This window comes from Lethenteron reissneri, chromosome 1 (genome assembly GCF_015708825.2).
Source record: "Lethenteron reissneri isolate LAM-NWPU_2019-01 chromosome 1, ASM1570882v1, whole genome shotgun sequence".
In the NCBI taxonomy this organism is placed as follows: domain Eukaryota; kingdom Metazoa; phylum Chordata; class Hyperoartia; order Petromyzontiformes; family Petromyzontidae; genus Lethenteron; species Lethenteron reissneri.
In genome coordinates this window covers 9,403,725-9,425,290 of record NC_083779.1, presented here as the reverse complement: position 1 = coordinate 9,425,290, position 21,566 = coordinate 9,403,725, and the positions used below count along the sequence as shown (strand labels likewise).

At 51.1% G+C, this 21,566-nt stretch overlaps 1 protein-coding gene across 1 annotated transcript; it reads left to right on the top strand.

Annotated features, from left to right (window-relative positions):
* Positions 1–3,756: 3,756 nt before the first annotated feature.
* LOC133341761 (aggrecan core protein-like) lies at positions 3,757–16,626 on the top strand. Its single transcript, XM_061550489.1, has 6 exons — positions 3,757–5,737; positions 7,223–7,387; positions 8,538–8,620; positions 11,252–11,441; positions 12,902–13,096; positions 13,813–16,626. The coding sequence occupies exons 1-6, from the start codon at positions 3,757–3,759 to the stop codon at positions 13,995–13,997; spliced, it is 2,799 nt and encodes a 932-aa protein (XP_061406473.1). The 3' UTR covers positions 13,998–16,626.
* The last annotated feature ends 4,940 nt before the right edge of the window (positions 16,627–21,566 follow it).

The window sequence follows — 21,566 nt, the reverse complement described above, 5'->3', positions numbered from 1 at the left end:
ACAGAGCTACCGGAGAGATCCCTTCAATCGATATTTGATACACCACAATACAGGGTGGCAGTTTCCCCATCCGCCCTGCATTATGGGAGCAATGTTCATCGCATGGCAGTGCTGCATGTGTGTACCTTGAATGCGTAACCAAATTTAATTTGAGGAAAGCAGTTATTGGTGACAGGGCTGAGACCAGCAACTCGCTCCACTTGAGAGCCCAGTTTAATCGCAGGCAGTGGCTGAAACCCAGATTCGAACCCAGGCTCTCAGTCGTGCCGGCTCAACGCTCTGGTCTCGATGCCACCCGCGGCCTCCTCCATTATGGGCTACAGAGTTGTGGAGCAGGGCACAGTGAAGCCTGGGACCTCACTTAGGGAAATTACAACTGTGCCATGTGGAAGTGATTTGTGGGGATTTGAATACGACATTTGGCTTTTTTGAAAATATCGCGTTGGAGTGAGGGGGGGGCAGCTCCCGAGTTGCCCATAGAGTGAGCAAGAGAAGAAGAGACCCTGGCAATGACCACCACCCCTCCACCTGCACTCAGGGGCACAGCGACCTATTTCAACGGTGGGGTGGGTGGGGGGCTGTGGAAGATCCGACTGTAGGCCGCTCCCTCATTTCTCCAACTTCACTTTTGACTGAAATAGCTACGAATGTTTTTAACCCCACGGACAATATACGTAGATTATGACTATATATAGATGATTCAAGTTGCACCGTGAATTGGGGTTTAGAGGGAGACGGTCTCACGGGGACGGTAGTATAAAAATGATTAAAATTGTGACGATACTCACAATTAAGTTATCCTGCGTCTTGCTTTCATGCCGTCCCCATCAGACAAGGATATCCTCAAAGGGGATGGATCACGCAACTTTATGCTGCTCTATTGATACAAAAACCAGATGCATTAATCGGGTTTGGTCCATGGTAGACCGCAGGTAGTTCTAGCGAATAAAATGAGTTTTAAATAAATTATCTCAACATTTAGTTGACTTCTTCATCTTGTTGATTCGGGGCCCCCTGTGGCTGACTGGGCCTCTGATGCGTGGGACAACGTTGCCACGTGCCTCCCCCCCCCAAGATGGTTGCGCGCCTGCCCCCACCCCCGTGACGTCACCAGCCTGTTCCCAGCCGTGGGTTGCCCATTGCGTTGGCTCGGCCCATGGTAGGCGGCGTGAGGCTCCAGCAACCTCAAGCCAACGCTTCAGGGGGGACCCCCAAGCATCTCAAGGGGTCCCTGGAGGCTGGAAAACAAAGAGGCGGGTGCACGAAATCGCATCCAGATCCAAACAATCCTCATCATTCCAATCACGCTACAAGAATCATCGTCGAGAACAGGCGTTCGTCTGTTAGTGTAACAGATTTCACACAGCCGTGATGAAATTAAGAATTTGTGGTCATGAGATGGACCCAATGATAATCTCTACGTAGTGCCTCCACACCCCAGCACACACCCGGTCCCGAGTGCTGTCCAAAATCTTTTGGTGCGAGTTGAGACGCGGGGAGACGCTGGGAGACCGCGAGGAGATGTGGGGAGATGCACAGAGATGCCAGGAGACACGGGAGACACGGGAGACGCGGGGAGACGCGGAGAGATTCCAGGAGATGCCAGGAGACGCGGGGAGATGGAGATGAAACGCAATGTTTTGAGTGTGGGGGGCAGGGAGTGCAAGGGGCGGGGGAGTCAGTGTTCTCTGGACTCTGGTAAACATCACTCGTATGAAATCCATTACTGAGTCCCATTGCACTACGGGGTGAGTATTTAGTTTGTAATCACGGGCTTCTGAGCACTACATGTAAGTTTGCTGTCATCTGCAGAGCAGTGGATCATATTGTGAGTGTAAAATAATTTTATCAATATGTAAGTATGTATATTCATAATAATAATAACCTTCCTAAAAAAACTGTTAACTCTTATCTATCGCAACCTTAACAGTGCTGATTGTCAGTGGATAGTTTATGTGTTGGTTCAGCAATCGTGATATATGTATGTGTGTAATAATAGGGGTTCCCCCCTTTTTTTCTGGCAACAAAACTGAAACCTTTTTACAAGGAATCATGTGTGCATTAACCACAATACTTGTGGTCAAAATCCAAACAAAAAACACACTGATAATATTAAATTGTCCTTGAAACTGATTGGTCCACACCAGAGACGGCTTTCTTTTGAGCCTCGTCTCAATTGGTGCTCGACCAGAGGACGCCAAAAAAAAAAGACGAGGCTCAAAAGAAAGCCGTCTCTGGTGTGGCCCAATCAGTTTCAAGGACAATGCATATATTATCAGAGTGTGTTTTTTGTTTGTTTGCATTTTGACCACAAGTATTGTGGTTAATGCAGACATGATTCCTTGTAAAAGGTTTCAGTTTTGTTGCCAGAAAAAAAGGGGAAAACCTCTATATTATACTTTGGTACTGGCAAAGGAGGTCTAATGATGTACGTGTGTTTTTGAACTTATTTTGCACCGTACGTAGTCAACCATGATAATCGGAGATTCAGTGTTGAGTCTATGGGTAGTGGTAGTCGATGGGCAGTAAGTACTGTATGTTGAACTTCTTTCACACTATACTTAGTCAACCGCACTAATAAGAGGTGTGGGGAAAGGACAACAAACTAAATACAAAAAGCGAATACAAAGAAGACGTAGTAGTGTTGCAGACCAAAACAGATCCTTGCGGAACGCCAGAGTTGACGTTGAAGATATCCACATTGTGACCTTTCAGTCAGAAATCTGGCAATTCAAGCCTGCAGATTGCAGGAGAGTGGATGCCAAATGATGGCAGCTTGGAAAGAAGTGTGCGATTCCCAACGCGATGACATGCTCCTCTGATCAGCACACGGTTGGCTAGGTACGGTGCGAAAGAAGTTTTGATCATAGACCCTCCAGCATGGTCAAGACTTGAGCTCTAGATGAGTCACGTGAGCCGATAGGTCCCCTGTAGACCACACTTGACGGAACCCACACTGATGGTCATGTTTTACTGCCTTTCCCAACCTTGGGAATTGATGCAATTTGAACTGATATACTTTATTTATTTAAGTGACGTCACGGTCGTGAGACGTTATCTTCCTCCCCTGGTATGCAGTGCGTGGGTTCGATCCCAACCCTGATGCCTGTATATTTGGCGTCTGCATGTTCTCCCCATGGTCGCGTGGATTTTTTTTCACCGGATTCTGCGGTTTTCCCCTCCACAATTAGAATCAATCAACATGCGTTTAGAGTATTTGGCTGTTATAAATGTCCATGTGTTAAGCCACTTCGTTGAGATATCACTTTTGGCCAGGTCACTTCTGAAAAAGAGATATATAGCTTAGTGGACCTTAGCTGGTAAAACAAAATAGTTTAGTTTTAAAATATTCTTTTAGTTTAGTAGGAAATCACTTGGCTTGTTAAAAAAGCTACGGTGATGATGACTCCCCAAATGATGGCGGTAGCTGTTGATGACAGATTTTATTTTACTTTGGCAGCTGCTGACGCTTAAATCCACCTCTCGCTCTTTTTTTTCTCGCAGAACCCCCGCTCGGTCAGCAAGGGGTCAACCCTGACATGACGGCCGTCAACCGTGGGCTGGACGTTATTGTCCCTAGGCCTGAGGAGGCAGTGATGATTCTGTCTGAAGGGGCCACATCGCTCAACGTCTTTCCGACGCAGACAGATAATCTGTTGACGTCTCCCATCACGACAAACGACGTTCCTCCTTCTGTCGCTGAAGTCGTTGCTAATGGAAGAGAGGGCAGAGGGGACAAGGAGGGTGCATGAGAAGATGGCAGTAGAGGTGAAAACAGATCCAGCGGAGGAGGAGGAGAAGGAGGTGATCGGGGAGGCGGGATTTTTGAAAGCAACGACCACCGAGGACGTGGAGGGAAGTGGGGAGGAGACCACAGTCATCATCGCCATAGCAACGGAAGGGATCCAGAGGGGGCCTGCAATTGTGTTACCCTCCTACGCGGAGTCCCTCAGCCCCGCCGAGACGGCGATGATTGAGGGGTCGGGGTGGATTCTGGGCACGTTGGGTGAGTTGGCGGATGAGGTGGTGGAGCATGAGAATGTGATGAACGAGGAGGTGATCGGGGAGGTGGACCTGAAAGATGAGGCAGTTGACGGAACCTCTCACCATCCAGGCGAGGTCACGAGGACGACGTCCTCCCCTCCGACCCCACCTCGAGTCCCACCTTTAACTGCGCCTGGGGCCACCCCGTCAACCATGGTCGGCCTGCAAGGCCTCGAGGAGATCTCAACTCTGGGGGTGGGAGGAGCCCTGCACTCTCATCATGGTGGCACCCATGAGGAGGAGGGAAGTGCAGATTCCCTGGTAGGGAGGCTCCAGGGGGAAGAGGGTGCGGGGATGTTTCCTCAGCTCCCCGACCTCCGCGTGCCCTCCTCGCTGTCCCGTGCAGCTCCAGAGACCTCGCACCCAAACGGTGAGGAAGAGAAGGAGCCCAGCGGCTTGGCCGAAGGTAGTGGCTTCTCGGTGGACTACGCCCTGAGGGAGGATTTTGACAAAAACGTGTCGTCCGTGCAATTTTCCACTGCCGTAGCCACCGCCACCACCACAGCGACTTCCACAGCGGCGCCGGCGGAGGGGCACTTGAGCCGACTCGGCGGCATCTTCGGCGCCGAGGAGACGCTGCGCTTGCTACCAAGCTCGGCGTTGGTAGACGGAGCGGTGAATACGGGTGATCTCATCGCAGAGCGGAGCAGCGTTCGCACGGAGCCAGGAAGAGAAACGGCAAGGTTTTCAGAAGAGTCTCCACCGGCCTACACAGTAGGTTTTATACAAGATACGCCGCCATCCTTTCGACCAGAATCCACAAAAGACTTTGCACAAGGCTACACACCAGCAGGGTTTCCACCAAAATTTATATTAGAATCTCTATCAGGTGCTACATTAAATGTTCCAGCAGCCTCCTCACAAGACTCTCCACCAGGCCACACAACCGATCCAACTCTCAACTCTCCACTGGATTTCATACCACACTTTCTACTGGACTCCTCAAGATATTCTCCATCAGACTCCTCACCAGACTCTCTCGCAGACGCCTCGAGAGACACCTCCTCACGAGGCCTTACAGCAGACTCCCGACCAGACTCTCACCACCATGAGCACAGGGAATCCTTTGAGCCCTTGCCAGAGGTGCTGGAGCACAGGCAGGTGCAGTTTAGCCTCGGTGATTTCACCACTGAGCACATGGGTCCTGGAACTTTGCGGGGGGCCAACATCGACCTCAAGGGCGAAAATCTTAACCTGGTGAAGGTCGGGGGGCGCTTGGAGGGCGGCAGCAGGGCTACGACAGAGGCACCCACGCCTCCTCCCTCACTTTCATCGCCTGCATCTCCCACAGAGTCCCCCACCGCTCCCCATGGAGCCGGCTTGGAGCCAGGGAGTGGGCACCTGGAGGAGGGGTTAGGGATGGCGGGGCCTGCACCGCACACCTCCTGGACGCCTGGACACACCTACATCTCAACAGGCACACCTGGACCCGAATCTCCTGGATTAGTGTCTCCTGAGGTTCAGCCCCCTGTCTCCGTGCCTCCTGCGTTCAAGTCTCCAGGGTCCACTTCTCCTGAGATTCAGTCTTCTGTATCCACATCTCCTGGACTTGAGTCTCCAGAATTCTCGTCTCCTAAGTTTCAGTCTTCAAAAACCGTGCCTCTCGGATCCGTGTCTTTGGAACTAACCGGAACTGACACCAAGCATGTGGGGGTGGTGACAGGCGAGGGTGCAACAGTTACTGGCATGACAGGTGAGTGGGACAGGTGAGATAAATACGTGACGGTGTGAGCGGTGAGTGAGGCAGGTGAGGGCAAAACATCGTGCAGTGGTTATCACACTGCTTATAAACTCAGTAACCTGAGTTCAATACCTGCTCACGGCCAACATCGTTGACGATAATGTGAACTGGTCCTGGAACTCCCCTAGGTCGACTCAGTCTTAAATGAGTACCTGGTGCGATGTTTAAACATTGGGGAGACAAAGGTGGCCGGGCATGGTGCTGGCCATACCATCCCCTCATTCGCCATTCCGGCCTTATTGGATGCCTGCTAACAGCTCTTGCCCCAATAGTCTGTTAAGGTTACACAGAGAATCGTTGTCTTTCTTTGGTCAGTGTAGTCTATGTGTGTAATTGTATCAGTGTTTGTGTGTGTCATTGTGGGTCAATATGCCAGTGTGTGTGTCAATGTGAGTGTGGGGAGCAGGGGCGGTTTCTTCATTAGGGCGATTGGGCGACGCACCACCAATGTCATTCAACCACAGAGTCACGCTAGCCGTCACTGTGCCTCTGGATATAGTCCAATCAGCGTCATGTCACGTTCTGTGGAATACCGCCTCTTTTTCGGCGATTTCACTTTGGCTGAGAATCACCCCGAGTGGCCCCATAGACTGACATTGAAAGATGTTTTTTTTCGAACGGCGGGCGCTCCAATGCATTCTCTATGGCTTCCGGGAGGGCATGCACTAACGTGCTTACGTCATCATACGTGCTAACGTCATCATACGTTAGCACGTTTCATCCAACAATATAATTTATCGCCACCTAGTGGAATCTTTAATAAAATAAACTTGAGTGGTTTGTTTTAATAGTGAGTATAGAAACAAACAAGATGTATTGTAAGAGTCACTTTATTTTTCATTAATATTAAAGAAGTGAAGTTGCCTTTACATGCTTAAGCTGTTAATTTATCCATTGCATGGGTGGACCTTATCCTTATCAATCATCCAGACATTTGCCCCCCCTGAGAGATTTTGCAGGAGCCGCCACTGGTGGGGAGCGGTCGCGTAGTGGTTGGCGCACTGCGCTACGAACTGGCCAACACCAGTGGCAATTATTTGAACCGGTCCTGGGCATCCCCTAGGTCGACTCAGCCCTAAATTAGTACCTGGTGTGGTTTGTAATAATCGCCACAGGGGAGATAAAGGCGGCCAGGCGTGGTGTTGGTCACTCACCCCCTCGTGTGCCGTGCCGGCCTTCATAGTTGCTACTAGCTAACAGCACTTTCCCCAAAAAGTCTCTTGAGGCTATATGGGGGATCTTTGTTTTCAATGAGTCACTATGTCAGTTTCTCCATGTATGTGTACTAACGTGTGCTGTTTTTCCCTCCTTCCCTCTCCCCCTCTCCCCCGCGCCCCCTCTCCCCCGTGTCCCCTCTCTTGCGCGCTCCCTCTCCCCCATGCCCCCTCTCCCCCGCGCCCCCTCTCCCCCGCGCCCCCTCTCTTGTGCGTCCCCCAGTCGTGGCGGCGGTGTCCTGTGAGCCCGGCTGGCACGGCTTTGGGGGGCGCTGCTACCGCTACGTGGCAGACCGGCTGCCCTGGGCCGAGGCAGAGGAGGCGTGCCGCTCCGTGGGAGGCCACCTGGCAAGCGTCGCCTCCCGCGACGAAAACAACTTCATCCTTGGTGAGTGTGGGGGGCCTGGCCATGGGGTGGCGGCGGAGTAGAGGTCGGTTGGCATCGCGGGGCCCAAGTCAAGATCATCGCTAGGTCAGTCTTATCCCATAATCATAACCCTGATCCTGCTGCTTGTGCTCGTTGGTGGATCAATTTTGAGGTTGCAAAGTCCACCTCGGGTCTTTCAGTCTCAGGTGAACTCTTGGATGTTGAGAATGTGAAGGTAGCGAGCGAGATGATGATCGTGATGATGTTGATGATCATGATTAGTTTAAGAAAATTCATAATTTCACAAGCAGAGTATTTAAGAACTGTAAGTCATTGCAAATTACACAAATCGCACCACACCCAGAAGACATTTCTGCACCCGTAACACCACGTTAAGTATACCTATCGCTAAGGCTGCGGGCGCAACAGTGGCTATTAGATGTTAACTACCTCGCCTGGTATGTAGGAGGTTGTGGGTTCGATCCCGACCCTGACGCCTGCTCTATATTTGGAGTTTGCGTGTTCTCCCTGTGGTCGCATTAATTTTTCTCTAGGCCCTCCGGTTTTTCCCTCCACATTTACAATCCACGTGCGTTTAGAGTATTTGGCTGCTATAAATATCCACATGACGATAAGCCACCTCATTGAGCTATCAATTGTGTTAGCCAGGTGGCTTCTGAAAAAGAGTTATATAGCAGTTCATTGGGTCTTATCCAGTTAAATACAACGTATTTTAAATAGTCAGTTGAACACATAGGTTTTCACGACCAACACTATCCATAATTGATGTTTTGGGTGTTTAGATCGTGTAAATATAATTGTGTCGTTAAACCCGCCACGACCGACACAGACAATCCATAAGGTTTGTCACGTAACAAAAGATGCCAGTTAGTTGCTCGTTCAGCACACCGGTTGTGTGTTGGAGAGGAAACCCACAAGATTTAGAACTCAAGTACCGTGACGTTTTAGTTTTAAAAACATCATGCGCCACCGACTTCAGCCCAACAACCAGTGAAATATCCAGTGAGCAATGAAACTCCCCCCTGAACATTCGCCCCGCTACTCGAGCCCAAAGTAGTGGGTGAAGTGTCCTCAGCGACCGCCCAGTTTGCCTCGAACGGAGAGAGCAGCTTCGGACCGCCACCCTTCTCGTGTCTCCGTTCCCCCACAGCCCTCGGCTCCGACTACCAGTGGATTGGACTCAACGACCGCTCCTCCGAGGGAGACTTCCGCTGGAGCGACGGCTCCCAGCTGGTGAGGACAACCGAGCAGGTTGCCAATGAGTTTCCACCCTTTCTGGCGTTTGTTGAAAATCATATTTTGGACGATTAATAATAATAATTTCAATGTTTGCGTACATCGTCATTTATGCTAATTGCATCTCACAACACTGTACAATAACGATATGCATAATCACATGAAGGGCGAAATCTCATTGATAGCAATTATTATTGTTGTTAAGTAATTGAAACTCTCAGAACTAAAAATGAATAAATTAATCAAGAAACAGAAATTATTCATGATACGAAGGGGTAGCTCCTCACTCTGGCAAGGGCAATCGGCGCACAATCTAAATTTCTTCTCACACAAGGAAACTTTCACAGGAGGGTGGTAGAATGCCAATAAAAGTGATGACTAATTTAGATCAATCGGTCGAAATGTCCCGACATGTGATTTTCTATCCGGACGTATTGGCGGTGCACCGGTGCAGCGTGACAGTCCGGTCCTCGTGGAAACTGTTCTAAAAGCAACATTTGAACTGATGTTCGCCTTCCAACTGCTTCAAAATCACGAGAATGAATTTTGACGCTCCACCACCCCACAAAGATTTTCTGACCGAGGGTTGCAAATCGCGGGAAAATGAATAATTGTTGGGATGAATGTTCATACCGCGCACCACCGGTGTATCGCCAATACGTTCGTTTATCAGCTAATTTCCAGCTGAATAAAATGCCTTTAGTTGGGATTTGAATAATAATGCTACTAATGCGATAAAGTCGATTTGTCGGACGTGGAGTGGGAGGGTACTCCGGAAAGATCAGTGGTGTCACACGCAGACGATGCATCCAGGGCAACCACAGAAAGAGAGGTCCACAGTCAGTAGATACGAGGAGAGAGTTGTTAACAAGAAGTAGCTGGCCATTGAGGTTACATTGAAGCAAACGATTAATTCGATGGTTGTAAATGGCACCTTCAATGACCTTCGATCAGAATGTAAGATTTGAAATGGGGTGGTAGTATGCTGGCCTGTCAGGATTAAGTGAAGGATTATTGAGAACCAGGGTGGCTGCGGCTACCTTAAGCGCGGATGGAAATACTAGGGAGCAAGAAGAGATTCATGAATAACATTGGGATAGAGTGGGATTAAAACAGATACAATTTGAAAACTAATTTGAATTTACAAAGAACTTAATTATATATTCTTAGGTTTTTTCGGTAAAGTCACGTAGGTAAAAAATTAAAGTTAAAATTAATAAAAGTAAAATAAAAATTAATCACGACGTTTCGGAGGCAACACAAGCTTCCGTCTTCAGGTTGAACCGTCACAGCACGATTGCTGTATCATTTACTTGATACAGCAAGCGTGCTTATTTTTATTTAACTTTTATTAATTTTATTTTTATTTTTACCTACGTGACTTTACCGAAAAAACCTAAGAATATGAATCCTTGCAGTCACGAAAGCTTCAAATCTAGAACTTAATTATATAGCTAAATGTTGACTTAAAGCTTTCGTGACTGCAGGAATTCATTTTTTTCGGTAAAGCCACATTGATATCTACGTGGCTTTACCGAAAGACCCAAAGAATATAGAAATCTAAAATAAAGGAGAAACCGGGTGGAAGCGTTTACACAAAAAGAGAGAACACCGAACACGATCATGCTCATTTTTCAACATTGGCCATCTAACTTTAAACTTTGATTTATGTCAATATTAGTACACATAGTACAATATAAGTACAAATAGTACAACAGTACAAATATTACCAATATTGGTACAAATAGTACAATATTAGTACAATAGAACCCATGCATATGCCTCTGGCAGCTTATGTTGATGATATCCACATTTCATATTCACAAATGGACACAGACCAGTCATCGATTGTCAAATTTGTCAAAATATATATACCATTATCACCATCAACATTACCACCACCGATATTGTTACGTTGCTACCACCACCATAAGTATGTACGTACGAAGCCAACTGTGTTAATCAGAGGTGCAGTGTTGAGTCTATGGGCAGTGTTGAGTCTATGGGCAGTGTTGAGTCTATGGGTAGTGTTGAGTCTATGGGCAGTGTTGAGTCTATGGGCAGTGTTGAGTCTATGGCAGTGTTGAGTCTATGGGTAGTGTTGAGTCTATGGGCAGTGTTGAGTCTATGGGCAGTGTTGAGTCTATGGGCAGTGTTGAGTCTATGGGTAGTGTTAGTCTATGGGTAGTGTTAGTCTATGGGCAATATGTTGAACTTCTTTCACACCGTACGTAGTCAACAGTGCTAATCGGAAGTTGCGGGATGGACAACAAGCTTAACACAAAAAGCAGTTCAGTGTCTTGTCCTTCCCCTGCACCTCCGCTGAGCACGGTTGGCTACCGTTCGCCACTAAGTGACGGCGACATCACTACAGCGTCTGCACCAGGCCAGGTGCACATTGAGGCCACGTGAAGTGTCGAAGACTCGCTGACAGAAGGTCATGGCACAGACCCAGGTGTCATGGGCTTGCTAACTGAGATGACTTGCAGATGCACCAGCTGGTTGGCTACCACAATCACCTCAACCATCATCACCACCGCACCACCACCATCACCACCGGTACTTCCTCCACCACAACCACATTCGCCGCCAGCACCACCATCACCGCTGGATCTCTGTTCGCTCCAGAGCTTTGAGCACTGGCGGCCCCAGCAGCCCGACAGCTTCTTCTCGTCAGGCGAGGACTGCGTGGTGCTCATCTGGCACGAGGAGGGTGAGTGGAACGACGTCCCCTGCAGCTACCGCCTGCCCTTCTGCTGCGAGACGCGGCCAGGACGCCCGCTGCGGCTCCCCGCGGCATCGCGTCCGCCTCCTGCCGGTGACTCTCCCAACGCAGTTCTGCAAACTCCCCGGCGGGACTTTCGACCGGGAAATTAGAATCGCTTGAGACAGGGGCTAGGGGGAGGGGAATCTTCTTCATAGCACAAACAAAAATCGCCATGTGTGTTTACGTGCTGAGAAGAAGGGGGCACACCAGCAGCAGCAGCAGCAGTGTCACCAGTAAATTAATTTCCTGATTTCAAATACCCTTGGCAGGGCCACACGTTGCCACACAATCTTACCGCTTCCTGACAATGAATCGGGGAATAAACAGTCAGGGCTTACCGACAGCTTGGTGCGTGAAAAATTGGAAGCACCGAGTTCTACGCCCCTCACACAAACGTGATTGGCAACGAGCGGCCTCCGCTTGCAGGCTGCGTTGGTCGGCGAGATGGAAGCCGGCTCCATACCGGAGTGACCAGGTCAACACGAAATCAGCGTAGCAGCGTGGTCATCGCCTGCAACTGCTTTGTCTGCGTCTGAGCGAGGAGATCAAACAGGGCACGTTCGTAATCATGACGAGTGGTGGCAGCTCGCCGATGTGTCACATGGCGATTAAACGCGCCGCTACTAATGGCTGAGCAGATTGATGCTTGAAAGCCGAGTGTCTGTACTTGTGAGCAACGGGCTGCAGGGTGCAACTAGTTGCGCACAGACATCTACATATAAGCAATGCAGTTGCATGCAACCACGTTGCGTGTCTGTAGGCTCAGCCGTGGACCCTATAAAGCACAGGCGGTGGAGTTGTGGTCAGGGCGCTGTGCTACGTACCGGGAGAACCGAGTTCGACTCCCCCTCACGGCCAACACCAGTGACGATTATCTGAACTGATTCTGGGCCTCCCCCAGGTCGTCTCAGCCTCAAATGAACAGCTGGTGCAGTGTATAAAAAACATCGCCGCTAGGGAGTCAAAGGTGGCCGGGCATGGTGCTGGCTACCCACCCACTCGTGTGCCCTGCTGGCCTTCATAGGTGCTACTCGCTAACAGCACTTGCCTCACCAATACCGTTAAGGCTATACATGCGTACATGCATGTGTGTGCGTGTGTGCGTGCGTACGTGTGTGCGTGCCTGTGTGTGTGTCCGTGCAAGTGTCTGCGTGTGTGCGTGCGTACGTGTGTGCGTGCCTGTATGTGTGTCCGTGCGCGTGTGCATGTGTGTGTGTGTGTGCGTGTGTGTGTGTGCGTGCCTGTGTGTGCGTGTGCGTGCGTGTGTGTGCATGTATGTGAGTGCATATGCATGGCTGTGTGTGTGTCCGTGCGCGTGTGCATGTGTGTGTGTGCGTGTGTGCGTGTGCGCGTGTGTGTGTGTGTGTGCGCGTGTGTGTGCGTGTGTGTGTGTGTGCGTGTGTGTGCGTGTGTGTGTGTGCGTGTGTGTGCGTGTGTGTGCATGTGTGTGTGCATGTGTGCATGTGTGTGAATGTGTGTGTGCGCGTGTGTGTGTGTGTGCGCGTATGCAGCGGGTCTCGTGTGGTGCGGCCACCCCCCCATCGTAAGCAACGCACGGTGCTCCGGCGCGCCGCACGGCCGCTACGCGGTGGGTGCGTCGGTGCGCTACCGGTGCCGGGCCGGCTTCCTGCAGCGCCACGCCAACCCCACCTCGCGGTGCCGCCCCGACGGCAGCTGGGAGCGCCCGCGCGTCGCCTGCGTCCCACGTGAGCGCTCGCCCGCCAGTTCCCAACGTCTCCGTGGCGAAGAACAAAAGCCCAGCCAAGGGGGAGATTCGGATTTTTACGAAAATGTTTTTGTTGTTGTGTCAAATGTTCGGATGGTGTACGCCACGTGATAATTGAATGGGGCAGAGCGGTGGTACAGCGGTTAGTCCGCCGCACTACGAATCTGGATCCCCAAATTGGATTCCTTGTCACAGCTAACGTCACTGGCGAGTGATATCGGGACCAGTGTTGTCAAGTTTTGAGCAACCCTTTGATCAGTTTTATCTGCTGCTCGTTAGCTTATGTGCATTTCCCAAAATGTCACCGATTTTTATGTTTCCATTTAAGGCCACACACACAGTGTTGTTGACGAATGTGTCCAGTTCTTTGGTGTTAAATATAGCGTAAGGGACCCTAATAGCAACACAACTCTGAACGCAAGGTTTATTAAAATTGGATCATCTCACCGAGAGCTATTGTGCTTCCTGCGTAACCGATTGATGTACGTATGTACATCGAACTTCTTTCGCACCGTATGCAGTAGCCAAACCGTGCTAATAGGAGGTGACGGTCGGGACGGAGCCGATGCATAAACGCTGTTAAACCCAAGTTGGAAATCATTTAAATGCAGCCCACGCTGCAGCGACGCGACTCGGTTGCGTAATATGTGGAGGAGGCGCATTACGGATGTCGTGCCGGATGTCGTGTCGCGGCAGGGCCAGCGACACGACCGGGGCAGGAGAAGCGGCCCGTGTGGTTCGGCCTCTACAAGGACGCATGGCTCCCGGCCCGCGCGTCGCGCTGGCTACACCACCTCCAGGACCCCCACAACCTCCACGACCCGCACCGCCCACACAACCTCCCCCACGACCCGCACACCGCTCGGTCGCTCCACGGCTGAGGGGCCGCTCGAGAGACCTCCACTGTGAGACGCCGGGAGGGCCTGGGGCCTTGGCACAGGCCTAGGGCCCCAGGCCTAGTCCTAGGGCCCTGGTCTGGTCCTAGAGTCCCAGTCGTCTGGTCCTTTAGTCAGTGGCATCAAATTCCTTCGGGGAAAATGTTCCCTAAGTTCACACTGATTCACTAAGGGGGAAATGTGAGCGAATGTACTTGATGCAACTGACCCCTAGCCTGTGTGTGTGAGAGCGAGAGAGCAGTGAGGCGTCTGGAAGATGAAATGCTTTAACGCACCGAGACCCCACGATCACTGCACTGTGTGCGATGCGTTAAACACTGTTTAACACATTCTATTTAATAATTATTGAAAGATGACTTCAAAGTTATAATTATGCGTGCAGCAGCGACCCTACTCCAGCGCTTTATTAATTTGTATGGCAGTCAAGTCACCGTGTCATCAGCCGTCATCAATCCACCGCTGGATGAAGGCCTCCCCAACGTGTCCCCTCCTCTGCACAGGAGCCGATTTTATCGCTCCATCTCTGCGGCGGACGTCCTTTCTCTCTCGGGTGCAATTGCTTCCTTCAGTCCGGTCACAGTGACGTAACTACAGTGCATCCTCACAGTCAACCGGAAAGTCTTTTGTTCTAATGGATGAAAAACCTCAAGGCTCGTGTTTGACAGCTGGGTTCACGCAGCCTTTGAGAGCCGCCCGTTGCTTGGGCTTGCGATCCTCCTGTAGAGCAGGTCGGGCAATAAGTTACGGCGACGTTGGACGCAGGTGCCAGCCAAAGCCTTAGTTTTGCTCAAAGCAGAAGTCAACCAGTGTTTGATGAGACGCTGCCGACACAGCTCCCTGTCAACACAGCCACCTGCATTCTGCTGCCACTCGCTGCTGTTAGCCGCTGCTGTCTGTAAACTGTGATTGATGGCGATTGCACAGAGATGTGTGTGCCTCTTGGGGACGTTGCTTGCTGTGGGAGACAACGCCGCTATCACCGGGGTTTAGGCAACTGCGAGAGTATGGACTTGAAGGCACGAGGAAACATTTCTGAACATGCCTTGAGAGGGAGTCTCATTCACGGATTTGGGCAGCTCAGTAGCACGCCCTTGGTTCTTACACGGTGCAAGGCTTTCGCGACCAATGTTATGATTTATAATCGATTTTTAGGGTCAGATTGCCACATGAGTAAAAATGCCAATGTTTTGTGTCGCATACCCTCGTCCACCCAGCGCAGCCATGTAAAGCTGTCACGTTAACAAATGCGCCGGTTGGCTATTGGCTGAGCGCGCCTGGACGCGTAAGTGCGATTTGGGCAGTCGCCTGATGATGCTGGTTTTAACTCCCAGCGAAACGTGGAAGCTAATTGTGAAGCTAATTGTTAAGCTAATTGTGAAGCTAATTGTTAAGCTAATTGTTAAGCTAATTGTTCAGTGTGAGCAGTTTGCTTTTTCAACATTACCGGTGTGCTGCAGAAATATTAACCTGGCGCATTTGTTCAGGTGACAACTTCATGTACGACACAGCATTGCCATTTCATTACACGCGGCAATCTGACTGAACGAGTCAATGATGAACGCCTTAAGTTGTATTAGACTGTCTGGAGCGGCACACAGTCACCTGCTGCCCTTCCAAGGCCATTCAGGGGCGGCACCAGCATCCACCAGCTGAGAAGCAGCGTTGTCAGGTGGCTCACCACACCAGACATTGATTTATAAACCTTGTGCCCATTCCAAACATCAATTGCTTATTTCTGCAATGTGCCACGTGAAAGAAGAATATTAAATAGTTTTTGGTTTTAAAATAACTACCGTCTTTCTAATCATAACTTACTTAATTATATGATGCCAATAATGTGCTTTATATATCCAGGACACTGTGATAAGCGGGCCCTGCTACATTGGCGAATTGTTTTATTCACAAGAGTTTGTTGAAAAGAGTGTGAGAGTTTGTTGACAAGAGGGTGAGAGGACAGAGAGAACCCGGACAAAAACCACCACGCATATGAATGGCACTCAAGAGGTCTGGACATATTAATTGCATCTCCAGATAATGTCCAGATCCAATCAACTGAACTCAACCGTAGACTCAACCCGTTTGCTGGACTGCCGCTGATCCACCCCGCAGCCCCACGCCACACCGTGGCCGTGAGCTGCTCTGTGAGCCATGGCTACACAGCACCTCAGAAAGTCGTGGTGGTGGCGGTGGCGGTCTCGCACCCAAGGGCCAACCAGATTCAACACGTACCTGGGCTTCTGAGATCCGCCGAGATGTATGTACTGTATGTTTGTTGAACTTCTTTCGCACCGTACGTAGTCAACCGTACTAATCGGAGATGTGGGGGGAAAGGACAATAAACTAAACACACAAAAAACTGTTTTAAACAAATGAGTTTTCAATCTAGATTAAACAGTGCATAGGGGCCGTCCATAAATGACGTCACGCGATTTTGGACGATTTTTTTACCCCCCCCCCCTTCGTCACACGCCGTCACAAAAAGTCAGCCCCCCCTCAAATATGACGTCACAAAGCTCTGCCCCCCCTTCCCCCCCAAAAATAAAACAGGCTTCAAATCGCTTGAAACTATTGTTATTGTGGTGCGTATTTAATGTGGCGCTGCACTCTGATGTTGGAGGAGAAAACATTTATTACAACGTCTATTTAATTAAGTAGAACGTGTTGTCTATGTTTATTAAAAGTTGTGCATTTTGATGTGACGTCACATTTCTCCCCCCCCCCCCCCTCGTCACAAATCGTTACAAACCTCTGACCCCCCCCCTAGGTGCGTGACGTCATTTATGGACGGCACCATAGCTCCCGTGGCTTCCTAATATCGGAAGAGCGTTCCAGACGCCCGCAGACGCGTATCTCAAAGCACGAAGCAGTGACCGCCTTGTTCTACGGCTCGCCGCAAGCAGCTGCGAGGATGACCGGAGTTCGCGTGACGACTTATGACGTCCCTTGGTCTTGTGGCTCATTCGTGGCACCTCGGAACGCGTTCGCTCAGCAACCGGAAGCCAATGCAGCTCAGCGAGCACTGGACGCAGATCGGGCTCTTTCAGGGCGCGTTGGGTCGTGCTTCCAGATCAGTAAATAAAAAGAGACACAAAAGACAGCCGGACAGGTGCCGCTGGCTATTTTTATGAAATGCCAATCACAGCCTTCACGACTGCGGTGGCTGTGTGTGTGTGTGGGGGGTGGGCAATTACATTTCCAAAGGGGTCTTGGTGCAGAGTCGCACAGACTCGGGCCACCTGCTACTGTCGTTGTCTCCACGCCCCCGTTTACTGCCTGCAACTGTGGGCCCCCCCCCCCTCTCAGCTGACTCTCCGTCAAACAGTGGCCACCCGGGACGATCAATCAACATCTCCTCCCCGCGGGGGGACCACCCCAGAGAGGCCACCAGCAAGAGCGACAGAGGGAGGCCGCCTTCTTCGCGAGCGCACAGTCCGCCTCCCTTAAAGCACGTGCAGTTGGCCCGTGTGTGCATTGCTGCTTCTTTTTGTATTGAAATATTGATGGCGAATAAGCTGTGGCTGTTGATCACACACACAACAGCTCAACAGCCCCCCCCCTCTCCGCATCGCTTTGTGATCTCAACAGCCCCAACGTCTTGACACGTTAAAGTGGTTCTTGTTGTGACTGGCATCTGTCATTGCGTCTTGCATGTCCACTTACAAATGTTTATAGCAGCAACGACAACGCTCGTTGAGCTTGGAGGTCGTTTGCAGCTCCTTTGTTAATCTACTGCTGGGTGGAGGCTTCCCCAGGCTGGGTCGGTCACCAGGGTGTGTGGCAGCAGCGTTCTGACAACTAGGGGACCAGGCAACCACCAAGTGGGGCCCTGAATCAACAGCTAAACAAGTATATATATAAAAATAACAAACAAAAATACGTCCAATAATTAACCATCAATGCTAAAAACATTGTTACAAAATACAAAGTATTTCCAAAAATTACGTAGTTGGCATGTATAATAGCGCTACTGGTGTTGCTGAACACCAGGCTTTTTGCGCACGAAAGCAAGGCGCATGCTACATTAATTTTGAGTATTGTACCTTTAAATCTCTTTTATTAACACTGTCACTGTGAGACTTACTCTATGCCGTGCAACTAAAATCTTATATAGTGAGAGCGAGATGTTAACTACCTCGCCTAGTATACAGGAGGCCGTGGGTTCGATCATGACCCTGACGCCTGCTGCTGCTGTATATTTGGAGTTTGCGTGTCTCTCTCATAGTGGTCGCGTGGATTTTTCTCCGGGTCCCTCCGGGTTTTCCCTCCACATTTAGGATCGTGCTATTCTAGTATTTGGCTGCTATATATTTACACTCGATAAGCCAATTCGTTGAGCTGTCATTTGTGATCGCCAGGTCGCTTCTGAAAAAGAGCTGCTACAGCTCAGTCGCCCTTTTACTTGGTCAAATAAATAAAGGTTTAGTTACACAACAAAGTGTCGTATATGGCGTTAAAACCGTCGCTCTTTCAGTAAAAGTGAGTCGTGAGAAAGGAGGGTGGCCCACAATCCGATCTTGCATCGCCCCCCGTGGAAACACTGTCGGCAGTTGCGCCCCCGGGCGGTCACGAGGGGTTGTTTTGTGCATACTTCACCACGCCGATCAGTTCGGGTGAGCGAAGGCTGGGAGAGGAGAGGATTGGGGGGGTAAGGACCTGTTCAGATTTAACTCACCGAGTGAGGTTCAGCCCTGGCCCGGGAGTCAAACTCGGCGAGCCCAAGTCCACGGTGCAGCGTGTGAACGACTCACCACCACCATTCGACAATGAACACATTCCTGCGGAGGGAGCTGGCAGGAACGTTGGGTTGCTCGGTCAATGGCCTGCAGGGTCAACGGCGGCGTGGTGTATTCCGCAAATATGCCCGACTGTGAGGGCGGGCACAAGCCGGCGTGAGTAGGTTAAACGTTGAGTTTTATAAGGGCACCACGGGGTGACCAGCCCCTCCCCACCCAGCCCCTCCCCACCCTCCCCTCCCCACCCAGCCCCTCCCTCCCCACCCAGCCCCTCCCTACACGACGGACGGACGGACACAATAATCCCCTGTGGGCTGGTGTAACCAGGAGGTTCCTACCAGTATAACAATACGAGACTTAATGTCACAGCGTGAAACCCCAGTTTGGAAAGGGTGGCTTGTGTCAGGAGATATCAAACCTAAACCACACAGAACGACGGGGGAGGCGATTGTACTCCACCATTGCTCGTGCAGGTTGGCCAAGCACGCAGCCCACACAGAGGAGTGCACTCTACTCGCGAATCAAACCCTTGCACACTCTTTGGTTCTTTCGGTAAAGTCACGTAGGTAGAAATTTAATTAAATCACGACGTTTCGGGCGCAACACAAGCGTCCGTCGTCAGGTGGGACAACCACAGCAAGAAACAATTGCTGAAGTGGGCAAAGGGCTGCCATGACAAGAGGCGAAATAGGTAAGAGGGGGGGAGGAGCCAGGGAGGAGAGATAGAGAGGGGGGGTGTGGAGCGGTGGCGCTGCGGTTAGCGCACTGCGCTATGAATCGATTCCCGAGCCACGGGCTAATCGTCGGGGTGGTCCGTGACACCACGACCGATCCTGGGCCACTGCCCTTCCACCAACCCGCTCTGACTCGCGTGGTGAAGTATGGTCAAAGAACGCCCGTGGCGACAGAGCAGTCGCTGCTTGCGTGTTTGTGCCTGTGGGAGGAAACGCGAATTCACCATTGACCAAATCCTCGTCAGACCTCGGGAGCCAAGTGGGGTTGACCCTGGCCAATGCTCAAATGGGCGTCCACCATGCATAACAGGTGTTACAGGCTGCGAGGCTACTTTGTGGGCAACAGAAGGGTGGAGGAGTCCATTGCGCTGCAATGCCCCCCAAGGTCTGCGCTTGTCACCTTCGTGAACACGCACTGAACCGGCGTGGTGAAGTATGGTCACGCTACCCCCACGGTGCACGCTGCGTGTGGAGGCCCTTCATCCAGCAGTGGAACAGCACAGGGATGCACAGGGGTTGTCTTCGTGACGAGGGGCGACTTGCCAGCACACAGAACGCTTGCTGCTCTCTCTCTCACTCGCTCCCACGCCATCCATCAATCACACACCCTCCCCTCCTCGACTCACTCACCCTCAACTCACCACCCACATCACTCACGGTCTCACCTCCTCGACTCACTCACCCTCAACTCACCACCCACATCACTCACAGTCTCACTCCCTCACTCACTCACCCTCAACTCACCACCCACATCACTCACAGTCTCACTCCCTCACTCACTCACCCTCAACTCACCACCCACATCACTCACAGTCTCACTCCCTCACTCACTCACCCTCAACTCACCACCCACATCACTCACAGTCTCACTCCCTCACTCACTCACCCTCAACTCACCACCCACATCACTCACAGTCTCACTCCCTCACTCACTCACCCTCAACTCACCATCCACATCACTCACAGTCTCACTCCCTCACTCACTCACCCTCAACTCACCATCCACATCACTCACAGTCTCACTCCCTCACTCACTCACCCTCAACTCACCACCCACATCACTCACAGTCTCACCTCCTCACTCACTCACCCTCAACTCACCACCCACATCACTCACAGTCTCACCTCCTCACTCACTCACCCTCAACTCACCACCACATCACTCACAGTCTCACTCCCTCACTCACTCACCCTCAACTCACCACCCACATCACTCACAGTCTCACTCACTCACTCACCCTCAACTCACCATCACATCACTCACAGTCTCACTCCCTCACTCACTCACCCTCAACTCACCACCCACATCACTCACAGTCTCACTCCCTCACTCACTCACCCTCAACTCACCACCCACATCACTCACAGTCTCACTCCTCACTCACTCACCCTCAACTCACCATCACATCACTCACAGTCTCACTCCCTCACTCACTCACCCTACAACTCACCACCCACATCACTCACAGTCTCACTCCCTCACTCACTCACCCTCAACTCACCACCCACATCACTCACAGTCTCACTCCCTCACTCACTCACCCTCAACTCACCACCCACATCACTCACATTCTCACCTCCTCACTCACTCACCCTCACTCACCACCACATCACTCACAGTCTCACTCCCTCACTCACTCACCCTACAACTCACCACCCACATCACTCACAGTCTCACTCCCTCACTCACTCACCCTCAACTCACCACCCACATCACTCACAGTCTCACTCCCTCACTCACTCACCCTCAACTCACCATCCACATCACTCACAGTCTCACTCCCTCACTCACTCACCCTCAACTCACCACCACATCACTCACAGTCTCACTCCCTCACTCACTCACCCTCAACTCACCACCCACATCACTCACAGTCTCACCTCCTCACTCACTCACCCTCAACTCACCACCACATCACTCACAGTCTCACTCCCTCACTCACTCACCCTACAACTCACCACCCACATCACTCACAGTCTCACTCCCTCACTCACTCACCCTCAACTCACCACCCACATCACTCACAGTCTCACCTCCTCACTCACTCACCCTCAACTCACCACCACATCACTCACAGTCTCACTCC